This window comes from Pleurodeles waltl, chromosome 6 (assembly GCF_031143425.1).
Source record: "Pleurodeles waltl isolate 20211129_DDA chromosome 6, aPleWal1.hap1.20221129, whole genome shotgun sequence".
NCBI lineage: Eukaryota > Metazoa > Chordata > Amphibia > Caudata > Salamandridae > Pleurodeles > Pleurodeles waltl.
Genome location: NC_090445.1, coordinates 659,761,660 through 659,785,877, shown reverse-complemented (window position 1 = coordinate 659,785,877; position 24,218 = coordinate 659,761,660). Strand labels below are relative to the sequence as shown.

Sequence of the window (24,218 nt, the reverse complement as noted above, 5' to 3'; positions counted from 1 at the left end):
TCACTGGTCCTGCTGGATGCATCGCTGTTCTTGTGCAGGTTCTTTGAACCAGGAGACAGGCGGGTAGGGCTGGGGCCAAAATAGTTGTCACCTTCCTTCTTCCTTGCGGTGGTTTCAGCTTAGCAGTCCTTTTTTGTTAGGTCGCCAGGAATCTGGTGAGCTGGGTTCAGGAAAGCCCTTAAATACAAGATTTACAGGGGTCAGAGGGCAGTAGCCAATGGCGACTGTCCGAGAGGGTGCCTACACCCTTCCTGTGCCCACTCCCTTTGGGAAGGGGGCACAAACCTAACCCTATTGGTCACAGTCATCCAAACCAAGATGGAGGATTCTGCCACGTCACCTCACCTCTGGACACCTCAGAGGTGGTCCTAGCTGGGGGGGGGAGGGGGGGGGCAGAGGTGGGGGCAGTTCCACTAGATGGAGCCTTTGAGGTCCACTGCCAGGTGTTACAGTTCTTGCAAGGGGGAGATGTGAAGCACCTCCACCCAGGACAAGTTTTGTTTCTGACCACCGAGAGCACAAAGACTTTCACCCCCTGTGGTCAGAAGCTTATCTGAAAGTGGCAAGCTAGCACAGACGGTAGGTCCTGCACTAGCAAGTTGGCTAACATACAGGGGGCATCTCTAAGATTATTCAATAAATACTACACTGGCATCAGTGTGGGATTATTGTGCTGAGAAGTTTGATACCAAACTTCCCAGTATTCAATGAAGCCATTATGGAACTGTGGAGTTCGTAATGATGAACTCTCAGACCATGTACTCAATATGGCTACAATGCACTTACAGAGTCTAAGAATGGACTTAGACAACGTAGGGGCATATTGCTCATGCAGCTATGACCTCACCTGTAGTGTAGTGCACCCTTTCTTATGGCTGTAAGGTCTGCTAGAGAGGTGACTTACCTATGCCACAGGCAGTGGTTTGTGGACATGGCACCCTGAGAGGGGTGCCGAGTCGACTGTCTTGTTCTCCCCACCACCACACACAAGCTGCAAAGGCAGTGTACATGTGCTTGGTGAGGGGTCCCCCAGGGTGGCATACTACATGCTTCAGCCCTTGGGGACCTTCCCTGGCCAGAGTGCCCTTGCTATGCAAGTACCTTTTACAAGGGACTTAACTGTGTGCCATGGGTGTGCCAATTGCAAGAACAAAGGTACAGTTTTTGGCTAAGAACACTGGTTCTGGGGCCTGGTTAGCAGGATCCCAGCACACTTTCAAAGTTGGCATCAACAGTAGGCAAAAAAGTGGGGAGTAACCATGCCAACAGCGGCACTTTCCTACACCCATAATTAATGCGTTTCAGCTGCTCTACGCAGCCTTTTTCACAAACAAAAAAAAATTAGGTTTGTGAAAAAGACCAGCCACATGGCATGACTGAAATGCATGAATTGTGAATTTCCATAAGTAAGAGAGCAAGGGTACAGCGGTGGATGAAACAGGCATTAACTGGAATCGAGATGAAGCAGGCTCAGTGTTCAGCTACCAGTCCATTCTGCAGCGCTGACAAGCTCTTAAGAAACTTTGCCTCCTGCACCTTTTTTCCCCTTACATATGAAGTACTCAGTCTTGACTGCTCACCCACTCCAACGAGAGGAAATTAAAATGGTAAAGGGAGTATTCTTAATTAACAATTTGGAATGCAATAAGGTGGCATATGGCTGCCATTGATAAACTTAAGAACTCAAAAAGGATAGTCCCAGCAGAAGAGGCTTCTGATTTGTAAAGAAGGTAAATTAGGACGCCCTCCTGGTGCCCATGCACATTTTCGCAGCAAGGCACCTTACATGCACTTGGTGAATAGAACTTAAGTTAGTCACACTAAAGCGTAAACAACTGCCATAAGGTGACGATTCTCACCAATTTAGTTAATAAGCTATAAACTTCACAGAACTGAAGTTAAATACAAACCATGGAGAGGAATGCAGTTACGTCCTGGTGAAAAAGGAGACTGAATGTATGCAGTTCGGTTATCCCACTCATGAGCCAAAGAGAAAGACATTGCACCCACCGTCTGCGATACCTAAGTTAAAAAAAAAAAAACATGGTAAATCATGGGTTAAAACAAAGTGATGCTCATGCAAAGATGCTTATTGACGTTCATTTAATCATACAATACTCAGATGTAAAATTAATTTTCATTTACAATCCTGGGATGGCAAGATATAAAGATCTCAAGTAAGAAACAGAGGTTAGAATGGAAAATTTGCTTACCTGTATCTGTGGATCATTATGTTAGTGTCTCCTATTTTAGAATTACTGGAACAGATAACATAACACATTTCTATAACCATCAATAAAATAAACTGAAATTGCAAATACTGGGTTTTTACAATTCCACGTTCCCATTTTACTCATCCCCAAGTTAATTTAGAAAGGAGTCAGAGAAAGGGTAAACTGGTTCAGAACCAAAGAGGGATTTCTTAAAAAGAGGGGAAATTGCTACTTATTATTTATTTATACTTTTACACTTTGTTGAGTTTTTATCATAGTATAAATATGAACACAAAAGCCACGAAATTTTAGAGTGTCATAATATGCCGATGTGCACCACCAAATTACATCAACAATAACTGCCCAGCACTTCCAGATGTTTACATTTTTTTTTTTAAAGGATTCACATGTATGCTGTCAGACGTTCTGAAATCATACTGCTCCCCATATAAGCATAAACAGACTGATCTTCTACTGCTGGTTTTATAAAATGTTGAAGTATATTTGGGTATCTCGTCTGTATCTGGGTATTTCCCCAGTTCCAGAGTTACAGTCTGTAGTGTCCAGAAAGTCTTCTCATTACTGTCAAGTAAGTATGCCCTTAGAGGGGCCAAAATGTGCGTTGAGGACATCAATTCCTGGTAGGTGTCCAACTGTTTGCTGCAGGATGTCAAGTCTTAAAGCCAATTTGTGGACCTTTGAGTGGGACCTCTGTCCCCAGTGTATTGCAATTCTTCATTTCACAAGTAGTAAGGTTAAGTTGGAGAATTGCAGTAGTGTTTCAGACCAGATGAACGAGTTACTTACCTTCGGTAACGACTTTTCTGGTGGATACATTAGCTACCTGTGGATTCCTCACCTAATGAATACTCCCATGGCGCCAGCATTCGACGGAAATCTTCTTACTAGTCTCTGCACGTCGACGAGGACGTCACTCTAGCCCACGCGACGCCGTCTGACGTCATACAGGCAAATAAGAGGTCCTCGACGACGTGCGGACGTCAGTACCAATCATTTTTTACGTGCATGAGAACAACCAGGCAATGCAATGAAAGAGCAAGGCAACATCCCATTATATTGTAAAGATACACAACATTGCATGAATAACTGTAAATCTTTTATATATATATATATATATATATATATATATATATATATATATAACTCTCTCTTTTTAAAATATATACACACATCAAGTATATACACAAAGATATATACATATATATAAATATATTATATACAACATCTATTGCACCCTCAAAGACCAAGAGGAGCGCACTCAAGGATTACTTGGTAAGACCAGAAAGGCAACAGGGAGGCGGGTGGGACCGTGAGGAATCCACAGGTAGCTAATGTATCCACCAGAAAAGTCGTTACCGAAGGTAAGTAACTCGTTCTTCTGATGGATACAACTACCTGTGGATTCCTCACCTAATGAATAGAGTCCCAAAGCAGTACCACGCCCGGCGGTGGGTGCCTAAATGGTCAAACCAAGAAATCCTGCAGCACTGACCGTGCAAAATGTCCGTCCCTTCTAACCTCAGAATCCAAACAGTAATGTTTTGCAAAAGTGTGAAGGGACGACCAAGTTGCGGCCTTGCAGATGTCGACCACAGGAACACCCCTGGCCAAGGCCGAAGTGGCCGACTTAGCTCTGGTGGAATGAGCTCTAATGCCCTCAGGAGGATCCTTCTTTGCCAAAGAGTAACAGGTTTTAATGCAAAGAACAACCCACCTGGACAGTGTTCTCTTGTGGACTGCCTTTCCTCTCCTCTTGCCCACGTATCCAATAAACAGCTGATCCTCCAGCCTGAAATCCTTTGTTCTATCAATAAAAAAGCTCAACACTCTCTTAGGGTCCAGACGGTGCAGTCTTTCTTCCTCTTTGGAAGGATGAGGCGGAGGATAGAACGTGGACAAAGTAATTGCCTGAGCCAAATGGAAGGGTGAAACAACCTTCGGGAGGAAAGCAGCCTTGGTCCTCAACACCACCTTATCCCCATAAAAAGTTGTATAAGGGGGCTTTACTGATAAGGCCTGCAACTCACTCACTCTCCTTGCTGATGTTATAGCTATCAAGAAGACTGTTTTTAAAACCAAATACCTTAAGGGGCAAGAATGCATAGGTTCAAAAGGGGACCCCATAAGGAAAGTCAGGACCAAGGACAAATCCCATTGCGGCATAACGAATGGCTTTGGAGGATATTTATTTAGAAGACCTTTCAGGAATCTGATAACAATAGGGGATTTAAATAAAGATGGTTGGTCTGGAAGACATATGAAGGCTGACAAGGCCGATAAATAACCCTTAATGGTAGCCACTGCACAACCTTTCTGCGCTAGAGACAGAGCAAAAGACAAAACGTCCGATAGATGAGAATGCAAAGGATCAATCTGCCTCTCTCCACACCACGCAACAAATTTAGACCACCTATTAGCGTAGATAGATTTAGTGGAGTGTCGCCTGGCCGCTAATATAACATCCACTACCTCAGGCGGGAGAGAGAAGGAACTCAGGTTGCCCCGTTCAATCTCCAGGCATGTAGGTGCAGACTCTGGAGGTTGGGGTGTAGAACCTGCCCCTGCGACTGCGAGAGGAGGTCTGCCCTGAAAGGGAGACGGAGCGGAGGGCACATTGAGAGTTGGAGAAGGTCGGAGTACCATACCCTCCTTGGCCAATCCGGAGCTATTAGGATGACTAGAGCCCGGTCCTGGCGAATCTTCCTCAATACTCGAGGAATCAAGGGTATGGGAGGAAACGCGTAAAGCAACTGGCCGCACCAGGTTATTTGAAACGCGTCCCCCAACGCTCCCTGCATCGGATACTGGAGGCTGCAGAACAACGGACAATGCGCGTTCTCTCGAGTGGCAAACAGATCTACCCGAGGAAATCCCCACCTCTGGAAGATTAAACGGACTTGATCTGGATGGAGACGCCACTCGTGGTCTGCCGAGAAATGGCGACTGAGACTGTCCGCACGCACGTTCAAGACTCCGGCCAGATGGTTTGCTATCAAGCAAATCTGATGGTCCTTTGCCCAGGACCATAGTCGAAGAGCTTCTCTGCAGAGAAGGTACGACCCCACTCCTCCCTGCTTGTTTATGTACTACATCGTGGTAGTATTGTCCGTTAGGACCTGTACCGACTGACCACGAAGGGAAGGGAGGAAGGCCTTGAGAGCCAGACGTACAGCCCGTAACTCTAACAGATTGATGTGAAACATCTGTTCCTCTGGAGACCAAAGACCTTTGATCTCCAGGTCCCCCAGATGAGCTCCCCACCCTAGAGTGGAAGCATCCGTTATGACTGTGGCCACTTGTGGCGACTGCTGGAACGGCTTTCCTTGCAAAAGATTGTTGCTTGCAATCCACCATCTCAAATCCACAGCAGCATCTCTGGAGATCTTGACAGTACCCTCTAGATCCCCTTTGTGTTGAGACCACTGCCTTCGGAGGCACCACTGAAGAGCCCTCATGTGCCAGCGAGCATGCGTGACCAACAGAATGCAGGAGGCAAAAAGACCGAGCAGACGAAGGACCTTGAGAACTGGAACTACCGCTCCATTTTGAAACATTGGAACCAAATCCTGAATATCTTGAATCCGCTGAGGCGGAGGAAAGGCCCGACCCAATGTTGTATCCAGTACTGCCCCTATGAACAGGAGGCGCTGAGAGGGCTCTAGGTGAGATTTGGGCTCGTTCACCGAAAAACCCAGGTCGAACAACAACTGGGTTGTTGACTGCAGATGATGCGACACAAGCTCCGGGGACTTGGCTTTGATCAACCAGTCGTCCAAGTAAGGGAATACTGCTATCCCCTTCCTTCTGAGTTCTGCCGCAACCACCGACATCACCTTCGTGAAGACTCGAGGTGCTGAAGTAAGACCAAACGGAAGGACCGCAAACTGATAGTGTTGCGATCCCACCACAAACCGGAGATACTTCCTGTGTGACTTGAGTATCGGGATATGAAAGTAAGCATCCTGCAAGTCGACAGACACCATCCAGTCTTCCTTGTTCAACGCCAAAAGCACCTGTGCTAGGGTCAGCATCTTGAATTTTTCCTGCTTGAGGAACCAATTCAAGATCCTCAGGTCCAGGATTGGTCTCAAACGACCATCCTTCTTGGGAATCAGGAAATACCTTGAGTAACATCCTCGACCCCTTTCCTGCTCTGGGACCAACTCCACAGCGCCCTTGGAAAGGAGGGCTTGTACCTCCTGTTCTAGCAACAGGAGGTGTTCTTCTGAACAATAAGAAGGGCGGGGCGGGATGAGGGGCGGGAATTCCCGAAAGGGAAGGGTGTAGCCTTTTCCCACAATACTGAGAACCCAAGTGTCCGTTGTAACAGTCTTCCATTTGGTGAGAAAATGCTGTAATCTTCCCCCTACAGGAGAGGAGTGAGTGGGAAATGGTGGAAGCCTAAGGCTGCTTTCCCTGCTGCACCCCGCCAGAGGATGAGGAAGAGGCAGAGTGCTGCTGAGAGGCTCCTCTGGTGCGGACCCTACCTCTCCCCCTGAAAGATCTATAGGGATGGGAAGAGGCAGGTTGCTGATATCTTCCCCGAAAGGAAGAGGAGGAAGAGCCACGCCCAAATCCACGAAACCTCCTAAAAAATCTGGAAGAGGCCGTGGAAGAAGGAGCTTGGAGCCCTAACGACTTAGCCGTGGCCCTGCTTTCCTTAAAACGTTCCAAGGCCGAATCAGCCTTGGCTCCAAACAGTTTGTCCCCATCAAACGGGAGATCCAACAATGTGGACTGTACATCTGCAGAAAAGCCCGAGTTACGGAGCCAGGCCTGTCTCCTTGCCACCACAGTTGTGCCCATTGCTCTGGCTACCGAGTCGGTGGTATCCAGTCCCGTCTGGATAATCTGGGTCGCAGCAGCCTGGGCATTTGAGACAAGATCCAAAAGACCCTGGGGAAGCTCTGTAAACGATGAGGAAATGTCATCCATCAGAGCATGAATATACCTCCCCAGGATACAGGTTGCATTGGTAGCTTTTAACGCCAGACTGCAGGACGAAAAAATCTTCTTCGACTGCGCCTCTAGCTTCTTTGAATCTCTGTCCCCAGGCACCGTCGGGAAAGAACCAGGCGCTGACTTGGATGAACAGGAGGCCTGCACCACCAAGCTCTCCGGCGTAGGGTGCCTAGATAGAAACCCAGGGTCAGTCGGAGCCGCCCGATACCTCCTGGCCACGGCTCTGTGAACTGCTGGGGAAGATGCCGGCCTCTTCCACACCTCTATCACCGGATCCAGCAGAGCGTCATTAAATGGCAACAGAGGCTCCGCCGCAGCCGAGGCCGGATGTAGCACCTCTGTTAAAAGGTTTTGTTTAGCCTCCACCACCGGCAAAGGCAGGTCCAAAAAACTAGCTGCCTTCCGTACCACTGCATGAAAGGAAGCAGCCTCCTCAGTATATTCCCCCGGGGACGAAAGATCCCACTCAGGGGAAGTGTCCAGCCCACTGGCCGACTCCAGTCCACGCAGCCCATCACCCGAGTCCTCTAGCTCTCCTTCCTCCAGGGCTCGTTGGTACTCCTGCTCTTCTAATACACAGAGAGCACGTCTCCTGGAATGAAGTCGCTGTTCAATACGCGGAGTCGACAATGCCTCCGCCGAAGTCGAAGATCGGCGCCGATCTTCAGAAGCCACCGACGCCGCGTCCGGCGCCACAGGTAACTTCGGGGCCGAAAAAAGAGCAGCTGAAGCAGATGGACCCACCGGAGTCACAGGCCGAAATCCCGACTTCGACGGGATGGAAATCCCCGGGGCCAATCCTTCTGAAGCCACCGGAGCGGCCACCGGCGCCGACACTGGCGCCGAGCCCACGTTCCCAAAAGGGAGAAAGGGCATAAAGGGTGCAGGCCGAAGAGGCGCAGGATCACCCAAAGAAAAGGCCAAAGGCCCAGCCGGAGCACCCCCTGGAGCCATATGTTGGAAGATGGCATACATCGCATTCAAGAATGCGGAACTATCGGCTCCAGGGGTGGGAAAAGCCGGATACTGAGGTGCCTGTCTCGGAGGCGACCCCGACGCCGGCCTCGGCGTCTGCGCCGGAGAAAACACCTGAGGCTCCAATACCTCATTCACCGACGCCTGTCCAGGTGAAGTTGGAGACGCCGGAGAGGGCAACGGCGTCGAAGGATGCGGCGTAACCGTGGGACTGATCTCCCATGTCCTTCGGCGCCGATCCGAAGACCTGGAACGAGTCTCCTTCGAATGACGCCGAGAATCTCTACGGCGCCGGGAGTCTCGATGACGCCGATGTCTTGGAGAAGAAGACTTCTTGTGATGCTTCTCCTTCGATTTAGCCATAAACAGCTTCGCCTCACGTTCCTTGAGGTCCTTTGGATTCATGTGCTGGCATGAATCACAAGTCGAGACGTCGTGGTCGGAGCTCAGACACCAAAGGCAATCGGAATGAGGATCCGTCACCGACATCTTGCCTCCACACTCACGACAAGGCTTAAATCCAGACTTTCTCTGCGACATTATTACCACAGCGAAAGACTACGCAGCAAAAATACACTGTAACCAAAAAAGTAACAGTTGCTCCCTCGAAGATAACCGTTTCGAATGCACGGAAAAAAGGGAACTGACGTCTGCACGTCGTCGAGGACCTCTTATTGCCTGTATGACGTCAGACGGCGTCGTGTGGGCTAGAGTGACGTCCTCGTCGACGTGCAGAGACTAGTAAGAAGATTTCCGTCGAATGCTGGCGCCATGGGAGTATTCATTAGGTGAGGAATCCACAGGTAGTTGTATCCATCAGAATGTTTTTTTTTTTAATCACTGACAGTGCCATGCTAATTATAAACTCAGCATTCATTATTCCACATCTGTGCATTTGCATCTGCTTGTGACACCAATTTATGCTGGGACTCAGCAGTTTAGTGTACACTGTGTAGTACTTTTAAATATATTAGGCCAAGTTTGTAATTAGGCAAGTGACTCCCAGGGCACTCCAAGACAAATGGACTGGACCACTGTAGGAAGTTGGCTCTGTATGTGCTATTTCAAAGTAAGGAATAGCATGCACAGAGTCCAAGGGTTCCCCTTAGAGGTAAAATAGTGGTAAAAATAGATAATACTAATGCTCTATTTTGTGGTAGTGTGGTCGAGCAGTAGGCTTATCCAAGGAGTAGTGTTAAGCATTTGTTGTACATACACATAGACAATAAATGAGGTACACACACTCAGAGACAAATCCAGCCAATAGGTTTTGTATAGAAAAATATATTTTCTTAGTTTATTTTAAGAACCACAGGTTCAAATTTAACATGTAATATCTTGTTTGAAAGGTATTGCAGGTAAGTACATTAGGAACTTTGAATCATTTCCATTGCATGTATACTTTTCAAGTTATTCACAAATAGCTATTTCAAAAGTGGACACTTAGTGCAATTTTCACAGTTCCTGGGGGAGGTAAGTTTTTGTTAGTTTTACCAGGTAACTAAGACACTTACAGGGTTCAGTTCTTGGTCCAAGGTAGCCCACCGTTGGGGGTTCAGAGCAACCCCAAAGTCACCACACCAGCAGCTCAGGGCCGGTCAGGTGCAGAGTTCAAAGTGGTGCCCAAAACGCATAGGCTAGAATGGAGAGAAGGGGGTGCCCCGGTTCCGGTCTGCTTGCAGGTAAGTACCCGCGTCTTCGGAGGGCAGACCAGGGGGGTTTTGTAGGGCACCGGGGGGGACACAAGCCCACACAGAAATTTCACCCTCAGCAGCGCGGGGGCGGCCGGGTGCAGTGTAGAAACAAGCGTCGGGTTTGCAATGTTAGTCTATGAGAGATCAACGGATCTCTTCAGCGCTGCAGGCAGGCAAGGGGGGGCTTCCTCGGGGAAACCTCCACTTGGGCAAGGGAGAGGGACTCCTGGGGGTCACTTCTCCAGTGAAAGTCCGGTCCTTCAGGTCCTGGGGGCTGCGGGTGCAGGGTCTTTTCCAGGCGTCGGGACTTAGGTTTCAGAGAGTCGCGGTCAGGGGAAGCCTCGGGATTCCCTCTGCAGGCGGCGCTCTGGGGGCTCAGGGGGGACAGGTTTTGGTACTCACAGTCGGAGAGTAGTCCGGGGGTCCTCCCTGAGGTGTTGGTTCTCCACCAGCCGAGTCGGGGTCGCCGGGTGCAGTGTTGCAAGTCTCACGCTTCTTGCGGGGAGTTGCAGGGTTCTTTAAAGCTGCTTCTTGAAACAAAGTTGCAGTCTTTTTGGAGCAGGTCCGCTGTCCTCGGGAGTTTCTTGTCGTCGTCGTCGAAGCAGGGCAGTCCTCAGAGGATTCAGAGGTCGCTGGTCCCTTTGGAAGGCGTCGCTGGAGCAGAGTTCTTTGGAAGGCAGGAGACAGGCCGGTGAGTTTCTGGAGCCAAGGCAGTTGTTGTCTTCTGGTCTTCCTGTGCAGGGGTTTTCAGCTGGGCAGTCCTTCTTCTTGTTGTTGCAGGAATCTGATTTTCTAGGGTTCAGGGTAGCCCTTAAATACTAAATTTAAGGGCGTGTTTAGGTCTGGGGGGTTAGTAGCCAATGGCTACTAGCCCTGAGGATGGGTACACCCTCTTTGTGCCTCCTCCCAAGGGGAGGGGGTCACAATCCTAACCCTATTGGGGGAATCCTCCATCTGCAAGATGGAGGATTTCTAAAAGTTAGAGTCACCTCAGCTCAGGACACCTTAGGGGCTGTCCTGACTGGCCAGTGACTCCTCCTTGTTGCTTTCTTTGTTCCCTCCAGCCTTGCCGCCAAAAGTGGGGGCCGTGGCCGGAGGGGGCGGGCAACTCCAGCAAGCTGGAGTGCCCTGCTGGGCTGTGACAAAGGGGTGAGCCTTTGAGGCTCACCGCCAGGTGTCACAGCTCCTGCCTGGGGGAGGTGTTAGCATCTCCACCCAGTGCAGGCTTTGTTACTGGCCTCAGAGTGACAAAGGCACTCTCCCCATGGGGCCAGCAACATGTCTCTAGTGTGGCAGGCTGCTGGAACTAGTCAGCCTACACAGACAGTCGGTTAAGTTTCAGGGGGCACCTCTAAGGTGCCCTCTGGGGTGTATTTTGCAATAAAATGTACACTGGCATCAGTGTGCATTTATTGTGCTGAGAAGTTTGATACCAAACTTCCCAGTTTTCAGTGTAGCCATTATGGTGCTGTGGAGTTCGTGTTTGACAAACTCCCAGACCATATACTCTTATGGCTACCCTGCACTTACAATGTCTAAGGTTTTGTTTAGACACTGTAGGGGTACCATGCTCATGCACTGGTACCCTCACCTATGGTATAGTGCACCCTGCCTTAGGGCTGTAAGGCCTGCTAGAGGGGTGTCTTACCTATACTGCATAGGCAGTGAGAGGCTGGCATGGCACCCTGAGGGGAGTGCCATGTCGACTTACTCGTTTTGTCCTCACTAGCACACACAAGCTGGCAAGCAGTGTGTCTGTGCTGGGTGAGAGGTCTCCAGGGTGGCATAAGACATGCTGCAGCCCTTAGGGACCTTCCTTGGCATCAGGGCCCTTGGTACTAGAAGTACCAGTTAAAAGGGACTTATCTGGATGCCAGGGTCTGCCAATTGTGGATACAAAAGTACAGGTTAGGGAAAGAACACTGGTGCTGGGGCCTGGTTAGCAGGCCTCAGCACACTTTCAATTGTAAACATAGCATCAGCAAAGGCAAAAAGTCAGGGGGCAACCATGCCAAGGAGGCCTTTCCTTACAACCACTGTAAGGAAATGCCTCCTTGGCATGGTTACCCCTTGACTTTTTGCCTTTTGCTGATACCAGTTATGATTGTGAGTGTGCTGGGACCCTGCTAACCAGGCCCCAGCACCAGTGGTCTTTCCCTAAACTGTACCTTTGCTTGCACAATTGGCAAAGCCCTGGCACTCTGTTAAGTCCCTTGTAAATGGTACCCCTAGTACCAAGGGTCCTGATGCCAGGGAAGGTCTCCAAGGGCTGCAGCATGTATTATGCCACCCTGGGGAACCCTCACACAGCACAAGCACACTGCCTCACAGCTTGTGTGTGCTGGTGGGAAGAATATGACTAAGACGACATGGCACTCCCCTCAGGGTGCCATGCCAACCTCACACTGCCTAGGGCATAGATAAGTCACCCCTCTAGCAGGCCTTACAGCCCTAAGGCAGGGTGCACTATACCACAGGTGAGGTCATATGTGCATGAGCACTATACCCCTAGTGTCTTAACAAAACCTTAGACATTGTAAGTGCAGGGTAGCCATAAAGAGTATATGGTCTGGGAGGTTGTCAAATACGAACTCCACAGTTCCATAATGGCTACACTGAAATCTGGGAAGTTTGGTCTCAAACTTCTCAGAACAATAAACGCACACTGATGCCAGTGTGGAATTTATTGTAAAATGCATGCAGAGGGCATCTTAGAGATGCCCCCGGAATACCATTCAGACTCCTAGTGCTAGGCTGACCAGTTTCTGCCAGCCTGCCACAGCCAAACGAGTTGCTGACCACGTGGGTAGAGTGCCTTTGTCACCACTCTGTAGCCAAGAACAAAGCATGTACTTGGAGGGGCTTCTCACCTCCCCCTGCAGGAACTATAACACCTGGTGGTGAGCCTCAAAGGCTCGTGCCTTTTATTACAGCACCCCAGGGCATCCCAGCTAGTGGAGATGCCCGCCCCTCCGGCCACTGCCCCCACTTTTGGCAGCAAGGCTGGAGGAGATAATGAGAAAAACAAGGAGTCGTCACTGGCCAGTCAGGTCAACCCCTAAGGTGTCCTGAGCTGAGGTGACCTCTGTCTTGAGAAATCCTCTATCTTGAGATTGGAGGATTCCCCCAGTAGGATTAGGGATGTACCCCCTCCCCACCAGGAGGAGGCACAAAGAGGGTGTAGCCACCCAGACCTAAACACACCCCTAAATTGAGTATTTATGGGCCCCCAGAACCAAGGAAGATAGATTCCTGCAACCTGAAGACGAAGAAGGACTGCTGACCTAAAGCCCTGCAGAGAAGACGAAGACAACAACTGCTTTGCCCCTAGCCCTACCGGCCTGTCTCCCCACTTCAAGAAAAACTGCAAGAGCATCCCCCAGGGTCCAGCGACCTCTGAAGCCTCAGAGGACTACCCTGCATCTAAAAGGACCAAGAAACTCCCGAGGACAGTGGCCCTGTTCAACAAACTTGCAACTTTGCAACAAAGAAGCAACTTTTAAAGACCACACGTTTCCCGCCGGAACCGTGAGACTTTCCACTCTGCACCCGACGCCCCCGGCTTGACCTGCGGAAAACTAACTTTACAGGGAGGACTCCCTGGCGACTGTGAGCCCGTGAGTAGCCAGAGTTGACCCCCCCCCCCCCGAGCCCCCACAGCGACGCCTGCAGAGAGAATCCAGAGGCTCCCCCTGACCGCGACTGCCTGCTTCAAGAAACCCGACGCCTGGAAAACGCACTGCACCTGCAGCCCCCAGGACCTGAAGGAACCGAACTCCAGTGCAGGAGCGACCCCCAGGCAGCCCTCCTCCTAAGCCCAGGTGGAGGCTTCCCCGAGGAGACCCCCCCGCCCAATGCCTGCCTGCATCGTTGGAGACCCCCGGGTCGCCCCATTGAATCCTATTGCAAACCCGATGCCTGTTGGCACTCTGCACCCGGCCGCCCCTATGCCGCTGAGGGTGTACTTTTTGTGCCTGCTTGTGCCCCCCGTGCCCTACAAACCCCCCAGTCTGCCCTCCGAAGTCATGGGTACTTACCTGCTGGCAGACTGGAACTGGGGCACCCCTATTTCCATTGAAGCCTGTGTGTTTTGGGCACCACTTTGACCTCTGCACCTGACCGGCCTTGAGCTGCTGGTGTGGTGACATTGGGGTTGCCTTGAACCCCCAACGGTGGGCTACCTTGGACCCCACTTTGAACCCTGCAAGTACTGTACTTACCTGTGAACCTAACAAATACTTACCTCCCCCAGGAACTGTTGATTTTTGCACAGTGTCCACTTTTAAAATAGCTTATTGCCATTTGTGCCAAAACTGTACATGCTATTGTGATTATTCAAAATTCTTAAGATACCTGAGTGAAATACCTTTCATTTAAAGCATTGTTTGTAAATCTTGAACATGTGGTTCTTAAAATAAACTAAAATATATTTTTCTATATAAAAACCTATTGGCCTGGAATTTGTCTTTTGAGTGTGTGTTTCTCATTTTTTGCCTTTGTGTGTACAACAAATGCTTAACACTACCCTCTGATAAGCCTACTGCTCGACCACACTACCACAAAATAGAGCATTAGAATTATATCTTTTTGCCATTATCTTACCTCTAAAGGGGAACCCTTGGACTCTGTGCACACTATTTCTTACTTTAAAATAGTATATACAGTGCCAACGTCCTACACTGAACCAAAAAGAAGGACTGCTGACCTGAAAGCCCTGCAGAGATGACGGAGACAACTGCTTTGGCCCCAGCCCTACCGGCCTGTCTCCTGACTCGAAGAAAACTGCAACAGTGACGCATCCGAAAGGGACCAGCAACCTCTGAAGCCTCAGAGGACTGCCCTAAACCAAAGGACCAATAAACTCCAGTGAACAGCGGCTCTGTTCAACTCCAGCAACAACTTTGCAACTTTCTTGCAACTTCTTAAGACCTCACTCTTCCTGCCGGAAGCGTGAGACTTCACCCTCTGCACCAGACGTCCCCGGCTCGAGCTCCAGAGAACCCACACTACAGGGAGGACTCCCAGGCGCCTGCGACCTCGTGAGTAACCCAGACAACGCCCCTGGGCCCCCCCAGCGACGCATGCAGAGAGAATCCAGAGGCTCCCCCTGACTGCGACTGCCTGTAACAAGGTGTAGGAAGTTGGCTCTGTATGTGCTATTTCAAAGTAAGGAATAGCATGCACAGAGTCCAAGGGTTCCCCTTAGAGGTAAAATAGTGGTAAAAATAGATAAAACTAATGCTCTATTTTGTGGTAGTGTGGTCGAGCAGTAGGCTTATCCAAGGAGTAGTGTTAAGCATTTGTTGTACATACACATAGACAATAAATGAGGTACACACACTCAGAGACAAATCCAGCCAATAGGTTTTTATATAGAAAAATATCTTTTCTTAGTTTATTTTAAGAACCACAGGTTCAAATTCTACATGTAATATCTCATTCGAAAGGTATTGCAGGTAAGTACTTTAGGAACTTCAAATCATCAAAATTGCATGTATACTTTTCAAGTTATTCACAAATAGCTGTTTTAAAAGTGGACACTTAGTGCAATTTTCACAGTTCCTAGGGGAGGTAAGTATTTGTTAGGTTAACCAGGTAAGTAAGACACTTACAGGGCTTAGTTCTTGGTCCAAGGTAGCCCACCGTTGGGGGTTCAGAGCAACCCCAAAGTCACCACACCAGCAGCTCAGGGCCGGTCAGGTGCAGAGTTCAAAGTGGTGCCCAAAACGCATAGGCTAGAATGGAGAGAAGGGGGTGCCCCGGTTCCGGTCTGCTTGCAGGTAAGTACCCGCGTCTTCGGAGGGCAGACCAGGGGGGTTTTGTAGGGCACCGGGGGGGACACAAGCCCACACAGAAATTTCACCCTCAGCAGCGCGGGGGCGGCCGGGTGCAGTGTAGAAACAAGCGTCGGGTTTGTAATGGAAGTCAATGGGAGATCTAGGGATCTCTTCAGCGCTGCAGGCAGGCAAGGGGGGGGTTCCTCGGGGAAACCTCCACTTGGGCAAGGGAGAGGGACTCCTGGGGGTCACTCCTCCAGTGAAAGTCCGGTCCTTCAGGTCCTGGGGGCTGCGGGTGCAGGGTCTCTCCCAGGTGTCGGGACTTTGGATTCAAAGAGTCGCGGTCAGGGGAAGCCTCGGGATTCCCTCTGCAGGCGGCGCTGTGGGGGCTCAGGGGGGACAGGTTTTTGTACTCACAGTCTTAGAGTAGTCCTGGGGTCCCTCCTGAGGTGTTGGATCGCCACCAGCCGAGTCGGGGTCGCCGGGTGCAGTGTTGCAAGTCTCACGCTTCTTGCGGGGAGCTTGCAGGGTTCTTTAAAGCTGCTGGAAACAAAGTTGCAGCTTTTCTTGGAGCAGGTCCGCTGTCCTCGGGAGTTTCTTGTCTTTTCGAAGCAGGGGCAGTCCTCAGAGGATGTCGAGGTCGCTGGTCCCTTTGGAAGGCGTCGCTGGAGCAGGATCTTTGGAAGGCAGGAGACAGGCCGGTGAGTTTCTGGAGCCAAGGCAGTTGTCGTCTTCTGGTCTTCCTCTGCAGGGGTTTTCAGCTAGGCGGTCCTTCTTCTTGTAGTTGCAGGAATCTAATTTTCTAGGGTTCAGGGTAGCCCTTAAATACTAAATTTAAGGGCGTGTTTAGGTCTGGGGGGTTAGTAGCCAATGGCTACTAGCCCTGAGGGTGGGTACACCCTCTTTGTGCCTCCTCCCAAGGGGAGGGGGTCACAATCCTAACCCTATTGGGGGAATCCTCCATCTGCAAGATGGAGGATTTCTAAAAGTTAGAGTCACTTCAGCTCAGGACACCTTAGGGGCTGTCCTGACTGGCCAGTGACTCCTCCTTGTTGCTTTCTTTGTTCCCTCCAGCCTTGCCGCCAAAAGTGGGGGCCGTGGCCGGAGGGGGCGGGCAACTCCACTAAGCTGGAGTGCCCTGCTGGGCTGTGACAAAGGGGTGAGCCTTTGAGGCTCACCGCCAGGTGTCACAGCTCCTGCCTGGGGGAGGTGTTAGCATCTCCACCCAGTGCAGGCTTTGTTACTGGCCTCAGAGTGACAAAGGCACTCTCCCCATGGGGCCAGCAACATGTCTCTGGTGTGGCAGGCTGCTGGAACTAGTCAGCCTACACAGACAGTCGGTTAAGTTTCAGGGGGCACCTCTAAGGTGCCCTCTGGGGTGTATTTTACAATAAAATGTACACTGGCATCAGTGTGCATTTATTGTGCTGAGAAGTTTGATACCAAACTTCCCAGTTTTCAGTGTAGCCATTATGGTGCTGTGGAGTTCGTGTTTGACAGACTCCCAGACCATATACTCTTATGGCTACCCTGCACTTACAATGTCTAAGGTTTTGTTTAGACACTGTAGGGGTACCATGCTCATGCACTGGTACCCTCACCTATGGTATAGTGCACCCTGCCTTAGGGCTGTAAGGCCTGCTAGAGGGGTGTCTTACCTATACTGCATAGGCAGTGAGAGGCTGGCATGGCACCCTGAGGGGAGTGCCATGTCGACTTACTCGTTTTGTTCTCACTAGCACACACAAGCTGGCAAGCAGTGTGTCTGTGCTGAGTGAGAGGTCTCCAGGGTGGCATAAGACATGCTGCAGCCCTTAGAGACCTTCCTTGGCATCAGGGCCCTTGGTACTAGAAGTACCAGTTACAAGGGACTTATCTGGATGCCAGGGTCTGCCAATTGTGGATACAAAAGTACAGGTTAGGGAAAGAACACTGGTGCTGGGGCCTGGTTAGCAGGCCTCAGCACACTTTCAATTGTAAACATAGCATCAGCAAAGGCAAAAAGTCAGGGGGCAACCATGCCAAGGAGGCATTTCCTTACACAAGGAACCCGACGCCTGGAAGAAGCACTGCATTCACAACGTCTAAGATTTGGCTTAGACACTGTAGGGGCATATTGCTAATGCAACTAGGCCCTCACCTGTGGTATAGTGCACCCTGCCTTACGGCTGTACGGCCTGCTACAGGGGTGACTTACATATGCCACAGGCAGTGGGTTGTGGGCTTTTTCTCCCCACCAGCACACACAAGCTGTGAGGCAGTGTGCATGTGCTGAGTGAGGGTGGCATAATACATGCTGCAGCCCTTAGAGACCTTCCCTGGCCACAGGGCCCTTGGTACCAGGGGTACCACTTACAAGGGACTTATCTGTGTGCCAGGGCAGTGCCAATTGTGGAGACAAAGGTACAGTTTAGGGAAAGAACACTGGTGCTGGGGCCTGGTTAGTAGGGTCCCAGCACACTTTCAATCATAACTGGCATCAACAAAGGCAAAAGGTTAGGGGGTAACCATGCCTTGAGAGGCATTTTCCTACAGCCCCGGATAAGGGGGAGACGCACAGTAGGTCCTGGCATCGGCTCCGAAGAACCGTGCCCGGAACATTGATGCTCCTGTGAGGCCTCGGCTAACGGGCGTGGCGAAGTCGAAGTCCACTTGGACTTCTTCTTGTGCCTCTTAGCCGAGGACCTTGAGTGGGAAGAGAAGGACTTTGGGCTCCTGGAGCGGTCCCACAACCTCCTCCTGGAGCGAAACGTGACCTCAGAAGAGTCGTGCTGACCGAAGTCTACTGCCGGGCCGTCATGAGCTTTAGAGACTGCTCTCTCAAAGCCTTTGGGGCAATGACCCGGCAATCAGAGCACGACTTCAAGTCGTGGTCCCTGTCGAGACACCAGGGACATACCTGATGGGGGTCCGTCACCGACATGGTGCGATGGCAGACACCACGCGGCTTAAACCCTGTCTTCCTAGATGACATTTCCTCGCACAGACAAAACGTCTAGAAAAGGCTTGTCCAAAAAGGCAAAGGGTAGCTCGAGCCCAGACCTACTCTTAACCGGTGTGGAAGGAAAAGAACTGACGTATGCACGCCGGGTTGGTGCCTTTATAGGCAACCGTGACATCACAGACAGCTCTGACTCTGCCGAAGCCACGTGGAGCCAGCCGACGCTTGCGGATTCAAACAACGCCACCTGACGGAGCGTGTAGCTTTTTGGTCAGCAAAAAGTTTCCAGATTCAAAGTTGATTCCAGGGAATTCAAAGGTAAGAAATCAGCAGCTAGAATGTTTGTCAGATACACTAGATATGTACACTAGTAATCAGCAAATAGGCAAAGAAATCGACAGAAAACAGTGCAATAACAAATAGACAATAGTGACCAAACCATATATAAAAAAAAAATATGGAATGCGAATGCGTCCAGGAAGAAAAGAGTAAGTTACTGGATTTCCCCCAAACCACCCAAAAGGGCGAAAAAGAAGATAATGCAACACCCACACAAGACTGCAAGAAACCAGTGGTGGAATCCCGAAGAGAAAGACCTGTGGAAGAAGGGGACTAAGTCCAAAAGTCACAGAAGTGTCCAATGGGGGCAGAACCACCAAGGGGCAAATGTGCCCTTCAAAGCATACCAGTGGTTTGGTGAGGCTACCCCTTCCAAGCCATGTAACACCTATTTCCAGAGGGAGAGTGTGTTAACACCCCCCCTTCTCAAAGGAAATCGTTTGTTCTGCTTTCCTGGGCTTGAGCTGATCAGGCAGCAGAGGACAGAAACCTGTCAGAGGGGTGGCAGCAGCTTGGGCTTCCCAGATAACCACAGAAGGCTGGTAGGAGCAATGCTGGGGGTCCTCTAAGGGGCCCCAAAGTGCATGTAATCATACGTCCAATACTGCTAACAGTATTGGTGTATGATTCCAACATGTTTGATACCAAACATGCCTAGATTCGGAGTCACCATTATGTAGCTCGACATAGGTAGTGGTATATTTCCAGTACACGCATAAAATGGCATCCCCGCACTCATGAAGTCCAGGAAAATGGAACTGGAGTTTGTGGGGTACCTCTGCTAGTGAAGAGGTGCCCTCACAAACAGGTACTTGCACTCTGCCATCTGGGCTAGGAGGGCCTGCCATAGGGGTGTCTTACAGTGACCTGTAGTGAAAAGGTGCATGTACCTTTTCACACAGGCTGCAATGGCAAGCCTGCAGACACATTTTACATGGGCTCCCTATGGGTGACATAATACATGTGCAGTGGATTCAGTTAGGACACCTCTTACCTCCTTGGGGCTAGAGAGCGATTCAGAGGGAATTTGTGGCCAAAGATCTCATAAAGGGAATCATAATACTCCTGTATCTAGGCCAGAGTTGCCCTGGCTCCAAGGAAATCAGGGAGGCACGGGGTAAACTCTTGTGCTGACTCTGTGGCTGAAGGCTGGGAGATGGCGTTCATGATGCAGAGCTTGCTTCACAAAGTCGCTCTTGACTCTGTGTTTCAAGGTCTTCCCCTTCGACAGCAACAGAGTCACATGATCGGCTTGTAGATCGGTCTCGCAATAGCATCCGGGACCTTGAAGGAGACAAAGAATGTCATGAGGCCTTTGCCAGGCATGCCGCCAAAATCTTCATGAAACACTCCTTCAATGCTTTCGGGCAAAGACGAAGGCAGGAGCTACTCTTCGGAGTTGTGGTGCTCCCCGAGGCACCACATACAAACATATGACATCTGCCTCTCACAAGACCCACAGGACTTAAATCCTTAAGACATAAGAAAAAGCACACTGTTCCTTTGACACAATGTCAAGATATGAGAAAACGCTTTGGATACGAGCTGAAGGCGCAATAAGGGACCGACACTGGCGTGTCAGAAGGAATGAAAATGTCACTTACCCAGTGTACATCTGTTCGTGGCATCAGTCGCAGTAGATTCGCATGTTCTGCAATAGCTCGCCATCTGGTGTTGGGCCGGAGTGTTACAAGTTGTTTTTCTTCGAAGAAGTCTTTCGAGTCACGGCACCGAGTGACTCCTCCTTTTGTCTCCATTGCGCATGGGCGTCGACTCTATCCTCGATTGTTTTTCCCCGCAGAGGGTGAGGTAGGAGTTGAATTGTAGTAATAGTGCCCATGCAATGGAGTGACTAAGTATGCACCTATTTAAGGTTGAGATGATACATATATAAATAATTGAAGGTAACTTCCAAACTGCTACAGGCTCCCGGGGAGGCGGGTGGGCACATGCGAATCTACTGCGACTGATGCCACGAACAGATGTACACTGGGTAAGTGACATTTTCAGTTCGATGGCATCTGTCGCTGTAGATACGCATGTTCTGCATAGACTAGTAAGCAGTTATTTCCCCAAAAGCGGTGGATCAGCCTGTAGGAGTGGAAGTAGTCTGAAATAATGTCCTTAATACGGCTTGACCTACTGTGGCTTGTTGTGCGGATAACACGTCTACACAGTAGTGCTTGGTGAATGTGTGAGGCGTAGACCATGTGGCTGCCTTACATATTTCTTGCATTGGGATGTTTCCTAGAAAGGCCATGGTAGCACCTTTCTTTCTGGTTGAGTGTGCCCTTGGTGTAATGGGCAGCTGTCGTTTAGCTTTAAGGTAGCAGATTTGGATGCATTTAACTATCCATCTGGCTATACCTTGTTTTGAAATTGGGTTTCCTGCGTGAGGTTTTTGAAATGCAATAAAGAGTTGTTTAGTCTTTCTGATGTTTTTTGTTCTGTCAATGTAATACATTAATGCTCTTTTGACATCTAATGTATGTAGTGCCCTTTCAGCTACGGTATCTGGCTGTGGAAAGAACACTGGAAGTTCCACTGTTTGATTTAGATGGAACGGTGAAATAACCTTTGGCAAAAATGTAGGATTGGTCCTTAGGACGACTTTATTTTTGTGTAGTTGTATAAAAGGTTCCTGTATAGTAAACGCCTGAATCTCGCTTACTCTTCTTAGGGAAGTAATGGCGATGAGAAATGCCACCTTCCAGGTTAGGAACTGTATGTCGCAGGAGTGCATGGGTTCAAAAGGTGGACCCATAAGTCTAGTTAGGACAACATTTAGGTTCCATGAAGGAACAGGTAGTGTTCTTGGTGGTATAATTCTCCTAAGGCCCTCCATGAATGCTTTAATGACTGGTATTTTATATAGGGAAGTTGAATAGGTAGTTTGCAGGTATGCAGATATTGCTGCAAGGTGAATCTTAATGGAAGAGAAAGCTAGGTTAGATTTTTGTAAGTGAAGCAAGTAACCCACTACCTGTTCTGGAGTTGTGTGTAATGGTTGTATTTGATTAATATGGCAGTAGCAAACAAACCTCTTCCATTTACTTGCATAGCAGTGCCTGGTGGATGGCCTTCTTGCTTGTTTTATGACTTCCATACATTCTTGGGTAAGTTGTAAGTGCCCGAATTCTAGGATTTCAGGAGCCAGATTGCTAGATTCAGCGATGCTGGATCTGGGTGTCTGATCTTTTGGTTGTGCTGTGTCAACAGATCTGGCCTGTTGGGCAATTTGATGCAGGGTACCACTGATAGGTCTAGCAGCGTTGTGTACCAGGGTTGCCTTGCCCAAGTTGGTGCTATCAATATGAGTTTGAGTTTGCTTTGACTGAGTTTGTTTACCAGGTAAGGAAGGAGAGGGAGAGGAGGAAAAGCGTAAGCAAATATCCCTGACCAGTTCATCCATAGGGCATTGCCTTGGGATTGTTTGTGTGGGTATCTGGATGCGAAGTTTTGGCATTTTGCGTTCTCCCTTGTCGCAAACAAGTCTATCTGAGGTGTTCCCCAGAGTTTGAAATAAGTGTTCAGAATTTGGGGGTGAATTTCCCATTCGTGGACCTGTTGGTGATCGAGAGAGATTGTCTGCGAGTTGATTTTGTATCCCTGGTATAAACTGTGCAATTAGGCGAATTTGGTTGTGAATTGCCCAATGCCAAATTTTTTGTGCTAGCAGGCTTAACTGCGTGGAGTGCGTCCCCCCCTGCTTGTTTAGATAATACATTGTTGTCATGTTGTCTGTTTTGACGAGAATGTATTTGTGAACTATTATTGGTTGGAAAGCTTTTAGTGCTTGAAAAACTGCTAGAAGTTCTAGGTGATTGATATGCAGTTTTGTTTGATGTACGTTCCATTGTCCTTGTATGCTGTGTTGATCGAGGTGTGCTCCCCACCCTGTCATGGAAGCATCTGTTATTACGTATTGTGGCACTGGGTCTTGGAAAGGCCGCCCCTTGTTTAAATTTATGTTGTTCCACCACAGAAGCGAGAGGTAAGTTTGGCGGTCTATTAACACCAGATCTAGAAGGTGACCCTGTGCTTGAGACCACTGTGATGCTAGGCATTGTTGTAAGGGCCTCATGTGCAGTCTTGCGTTTGGGACAATGGCTATGCATGATGACATCATGCCTAGGAGTTGTAATACCATCTTTGCTTGTATCTTTTGTGTTGGATACATGCGTTGTATGATGGTGTTGAAATTTTGAATTCTTTGTGGACTTGGAGTGGCTACTCCTTTTGATGTGTCTATTATGGCTCCCAGGTATTGTTGTACCTTGCGTGGCAGAATTTTGGATTTTGTGAAATTGACGGTGAACCCTAGTTTGAAGAGGGTTTGTATGATATGATTTGTGTGATTTGAGCACTCTATTAACGAATGGCCCTTGATTAGCCAGTCGTCTAGATATGGGAACACATGTATCTGCTGCCTTCTTATGTGTGCTGCGACTACCGCTAGACATTTGGTAAAGACTCTTGGTGCGGTTGTTAATCCGAAAGGCAGTACCTTGAATTGGTAATGTATTCCTTTGAATACAAACCTTAGGTATTTCCTGTGCGATGGGTGTATTGGTATATGGAAATAAGCATCCTTGAGGTCTAAAGTTGCCATGTAGTCGTGCAGCTTTAGCAATGGCAATACTTCTTGTAGTGTGACCATGTGGAAGTGGTCTGATTTGATGAAAGTGTTCACTACTCTGAGGTCTAGGATTGGTCTCAGTGTTTTGTCCTTCTTTGGTATCAGAAAGTACAGTGAGTAAACTCCTGTGTTTATTTGTGTGTTTGGCACTAATTCGATTGCATTCTTTTGCAATAGTGCCTGCACTTCTATCTCCAGGAGATTGGAATGGTGTGTTGTTAAAGTTTGTGCTTTTGGTGGTATGTTTGGAGGGAATTGTAGAAATTCTATGCAATAACCATGTTGGATAATTGCTAGAACCCAAGTGTCTGTAGTGATTTTCTCCCATGCTTTGTAATAATGACCTATTCGTCCCCCCACTGGTGTTGTGTGGAGGGGGTGAGTGACATGTGAGTCACTGTTTAGTAGTAGGGGTTTTGGGGCTTTGGAATCTTCCTCTATTTCTAGGGAATTGCCCTCCTCTATATTGTCCCCGAAAACCTCCTCTATACTGTCCCTGGTAACTGGACGGTGTGGCTTGAGGTGCTGGCTTGTGTGCTTTGACCCCGAAACCCCTCTCGAAAGGGCGTTTTACGGAATGTGCTGTAATTCCCTCTGCTCTGCGGGGAGTAGAGTGCGCCCATGGCTTTGGCAGTGTCCGTATCTTTTTTGAGTTTC

General features: G+C 49.3%; 1 protein-coding gene across 4 annotated transcripts in view; it reads right to left on the bottom strand.

Annotated features, from left to right (window-relative positions):
- Nucleotides 1–24,218, bottom strand: part of KDM5B (lysine demethylase 5B) — a 768,574-nt gene that overhangs the window by 49,490 nt on the left and 694,866 nt on the right. For all 4 annotated transcript variants that reach the window (XM_069239028.1, XM_069239026.1, XM_069239029.1 and 1 more), the window contains one exon: nucleotides 1,911–2,022. In XM_069239028.1, the coding sequence (XP_069095129.1) occupies nucleotides 1,911–2,022 (112 nt within the window). The remainder of the gene's footprint in view (nucleotides 1–1,910; nucleotides 2,023–24,218) is intronic.